This window comes from Gavialis gangeticus, unplaced genomic scaffold (assembly GCF_001723915.1).
Source record: "Gavialis gangeticus isolate Ggan-Ray unplaced genomic scaffold, GavGan_comp1, whole genome shotgun sequence".
NCBI classification, from domain to species: domain Eukaryota; kingdom Metazoa; phylum Chordata; order Crocodylia; family Gavialidae; genus Gavialis; species Gavialis gangeticus.
The window spans coordinates 4,300,173-4,304,760 of NW_017729033.1; the positions used below are offsets into that span (position 1 = coordinate 4,300,173).

Genomic DNA, 4,588 nt, shown 5'->3' on the forward strand with positions numbered 1-4,588 from the left:
GAGGCATGTCTCAAGGCAGCCTTGGGAAACCTCCCAAACACAAACCTCAGGGTCAATTTAGGAGTGTTAATCACCTTCCACATTCCTGACCCTGGTCTAATCTCTACCTGCCTCCTCCACCTGGCCAGTGATTACCTCTGAAGGGAAACATCTGAGAGGGAAGCTCTTCCCTGACTCAACAATGAGTCTCCTCCTCCTGCAGACAGTGGGCTCAGGTGAGCCAGGCTGTCTCACTGCAGCATCCTAATCAGGTGCAACAGGCCCACCTGAGCCTGGCTTTTCTCCCAGCTCATTGCAGCCCAGAGCCAGGCTTTCAGCCCTTAGCGGCCGGCTTGTTTTTCAAACTCCTGGAAGATTCCAGGGGGGGACAGTTAAACCCTCGCCGGCTGCGGTGCGTGTGCTTGGTGGTGCAAGGTGCCTCTGCCATCCCCCCTGCTCTGTTTCTCCTCTTTGCCTAGCCTGGAAGAGGTGTTGTAGCCCCAAGTCAGTGCATGCAGCTCTTAAACAGCTGGGGCCCAAAGCACACGCATGCTGCTGAGCTGTAGGGGGGTGCATGTAGGACCCCCAAGAGGAGCAAAGCACCTTGGGGCAATGTCAGCAGCACCTTAAGACCGGGAGGGTGGGGTTGGTGGTTTCCTTCCCTGAATGCATCAGTAGGTGCTTCTGTCTATGCACCTTCTCTCCTGGTAGAGATCTTGATCCTCCTTGGCACATTGCAGGGGTGTTTATGGGGAAAACCTCCCTTGCACCAGTTGAAGGGGTAGAGAAGAGAGAGAGAGAAAACCCACTCCTAGTCCTCCTGCGCCTCTAAAAGATGAAAGCCGAGCCGAACGCAACAGAAGATAAAGGGAACGTCCCCTCCACTGGAAAAGGTAAGGTTTGGATTCTGTGGATTACTGGTTTCTCTGTTTGCTGCAGCATTTTAAAGCCCTTTCTTCTGGACAGAAGTAGCAAATATTGCAATGCCACAAAAGGGTCTGTTCTGCGCACCAATCGGACTGCGGGCTGGCTTTAAGGAATGTGATAGAAACAAAACTGAATAGAGGATGCTAGGCCCCAAGTTGCTTTATGTTCCGTTGAAATAGCGGGCTTAATTCCTGGCCTAGTCAGAAAAGCAGTGTGTGGAGACGGGTGAGTGAAGAAATGGCTAGGGGTGTTGGGGGACTGAAGAAGACCTGGGGCTTTGATAGTGGATTTGCAGATCTCTGCAAAGGAAGAAAGGGGAGCATCCAGTTGGCTTTCTCCAGGACGCAGCACTAGCGACACTTGAGAAAAGTCTGGGGTCTTAAACTGATGAGACGCTATTGTCTTTGTATCATCCATAACTAACCCGGGGAATTCCTGCTGCAAGATGTCTGTTAGGAAAAGCATTTGTATAACAGGTTCCTGACTACTCAGTAATGAGATGATAGCAAGCCTAACCAGGCCATTTTTCCCTTGTAAATGGAGATGTGCATTGCCCTCATTCCTTAGGGTGGAAGCCAACTCCTAGGGGGTGGGTGCTGGGGAGAATTGGCCTCTCGAAATAAGCTGTTCTGTAATTATCTGCCACTGCACTTTTATTTGAAGTCTCTAGTACTAGCTAGAGAGCGTGCTATAGGTGAATGGCTAATCTGATCTGCTAAGGAAAGTCCTTAAATGAGCCTCTACAAAAGAGAAGAGCCCTCAAAAGGAGTGCAGAAGGGGACTGGTAGCTAGTTCTTCCACTGGCTCTCATCAATCAAGGCTTCAGCTGAAAAAGCTGATGAGAGAAATCCCCACTTCTGGGGTTAGGAAGGACTTTTACCCCATGGTCAGATTTGTGATGGGTGGTGAGGGTTTTTTTGCTGCTTTCTGTAGTGCACAGTGTGGCCCTCTTCCTTGGATCTCGTGACCTTTGCAGCAGCTGCCCTTGTCCCTCTGCTTTACCCCTAGCAGGCTTGGGTGCTGTGCCTTGTGGTTGTGTGATGACGGGGTTGATTGCCTAGTTTTAGTCATTGATGAAACAAGGTTTTGCTTGGGATGGTTTGGATGGGAATGATCCTGCCTCTGGCACAGGGTTGCAGTAGATGACCTCCGGAGCTCCCCTCCAGCCCTCTGTGACCGAGTGCAAGAACAGCAGAGGCTATGAGCTGGCTTTGTGTCTGGTGTCTTTCCTTCCTCCTCATCAGAGGTTGCCCAATATAATGTTGGCCTAACTATTGCCAGAGGAAACAGGACGGCATGGCAGAAAATTGTGTGATGGGAAATGGGTCACAATGTGCTGGACCGCTCATCGGGACCCTCCGAACGGTGCCTGGTCGGACTATCAAATGTTGGGCTGCTTGTCTGAACTTGAGTCCACTTTTCTAGCGGTCTGCTGTCCCTGTTGGGCACACGAGGGCAGGGCCTCTTGCTAAAGGAGACTGTTGTCTTTCTCCATCTTTTGCCTTTGCCTCTTGCTGGCTTCAAGCCCGCGTGGAGCGAGCAGCAGCTGAGAGGAAGACCTGTTGGTGCCCATCTTTGCCAATGCCCTCGTGGCAATGGAAGTGGAGGGGTGGGAGTGACGTGCACAACGCTGAAGTCTGCCACAAACACAAAGATTGAGGGTGGAAATCCCTGTCGCACAACAGGGGACAGCACCTGACAGTTTAGCTCAGTGGCTTTTAAAAGAATAGCAGAAAATGCTGCAGTGTGCAAAAGTTGGGCACCAGTCGCATCCTTCCCAGCCCTGATGCCATCCAACAGCCTAAGAGCAAATTAGTCTTGCTGATGCTTTGAGGTGCAGCTTCTCCACACTTTGGGTTCTCATGAAGGTATTTGGAGGAGTAGCTCTTTTTGAATGACTTGGGTTTGGGCTTTTTGAATGACATGCAGCTTAGAGGAATGGCTTTTAACGAAGAGATGGCTCCTGCTAGTCAGTCATGTAGATCTGCTCCTGTTGGTCCCCTTGTTTGTGCATAGGAGAGATCAAATGCATGGTGGCATAAAATCAGGATGACTTGCATGTGTGTCTGCCACGTGAAAAATAGCAGGTCTTGAATCAAGTGGCATTTCAGACAGTGTCAGGTATGACAGCATCATTTCTGCTACAGAACACTTCTCATTTCCAGCAAGATAATAGCCTCATTTCATTTGTTTCTGTCCCGTTGGGACCTGATTCAAAGTCTGTCAAGCACAAAGGAAGGTCTCTAGCTTGCTTCAATGAGCTTTGGATTTGTCTCCTCCTGTCAAAGTACTCCTTTTACTGTGGAGGCAGTGTCCTTGGTATGTGGTATGTATTGCTGGAGATGGTTGGGGATTTTATTTTTGTCTGAAGAACTTTGACAGGGGAAAAAGCAGTTTCCACAAAAATCAAAATTTCCCACAGGGTTTTTTGGACTTTGATGAAACTTTTCAATATTTTGCTGTGCTTAGGGGGAGAAGAATCGCTTTGTTTCTCACATTTTATCCCAAACTGAAATACCTTGGTTTTGCAAAATAGTTGGTTTTGAGCTGATGCAACACAACTGCCCTTTCCCCTGTGGTGACATGTTGCCGCTTGGATATGGGCGTCTGCCCTCTCTTCTTCTTGGGCCAGCCATTTGGGCCAATTTGCATCTTCCATTGTACCCTGCCTTTTTTGTCCCCTTTTACTCAAGTGATGATGTGCATTGTAGGGTATGTAGTGTAGTGGTTGAGACCATCACACGTGAAGAAATGAGCGCTTTGACTCGAAGCACCTGTTCCATAAAGCAACCTGCCAGCACAGGGAATGCACAGGTGAAGGGGGTATTTTCTAATGAAACACTTGCTGCAAAATGAAGATTTGCTGAAACAATCTTTTCACAAGAAGGATTAATTTGAATGAATTCCTGTTTCATAAATTATTGCCCTTTTTATTTCTATAATTTCAAGACACAATGTTCTGGAATTCTTTAAACAGACCAAAAGGTCTATGTTACTTGAAATAACGTTTTTATTTATTATTTATATTTCTAGAAAAAATATTGTTTTAAAATAAGTTTAATTGCCTTTAAAAAAAACAATATTACAGCATTTGAGTCTTAAATAAGATTTTTTTTTAGGGGGTGGGGAAATTTTGGCATCATTTAGTCTTCACCCAAATGAGGATGGAAAGGCTTCTTGATTATCATGATAGGCAGTAATATGGTCATATATTTGTAATAATCAAGAAGCCTTTCCATCCTCAATTGGGTGGAGATTTAAACAATGTAAAATCCCACCAAAAAACCCCAAGCATTTGGGTCTTAAGTAAGATTTTGGTTTTCGGTGGGATTTTATGTTGTTTAATCCTCACCCAAATGAGGATGGAAAGGCTTCTTGATTACTATGACTATATAATGTAAAAATCTCACCAAAAACCAAAATCTTACTTAAGACCCAAATGCTTGGGAGTTTTTTGGTGGGATTTTACATTATTTAATCTCCACCAGGTTGAGGATAGAAAGACTTCTTGATTATTATGAATATATAACAATAAGATTTTGGTTTTTGGTGGGACTTTACATTAAGATCCAAATGCTTTTTGTGTGTGTGTGTGTGTGTGTGTGTGTGAGTACACATTTATGGGCCGTGACTCCAGTTTTGTACCCAGCTATGATTTTTTTTTTTTTTTTTTAATGTCGGG

At 46.0% G+C, this 4,588-nt stretch overlaps 1 protein-coding gene across 2 annotated transcripts in view; it reads left to right on the plus strand.

Moving 5' to 3' along the window:
- The first annotated feature begins 630 nt into the window (after positions 1–630).
- Positions 631–4,588, plus strand: part of SLC4A11 (solute carrier family 4 member 11) — a 318,296-nt gene continuing 314,338 nt past the window's right edge. For both annotated transcript variants that reach the window (XM_019526497.1, XM_019526498.1), the window contains exon 1: positions 631–872. In XM_019526497.1, coding sequence (XP_019382042.1) covers positions 815–872 — 58 coding nt within the window. In that variant the 5' untranslated portion in view covers positions 631–814. The remainder of the gene's footprint in view (positions 873–4,588) is intronic.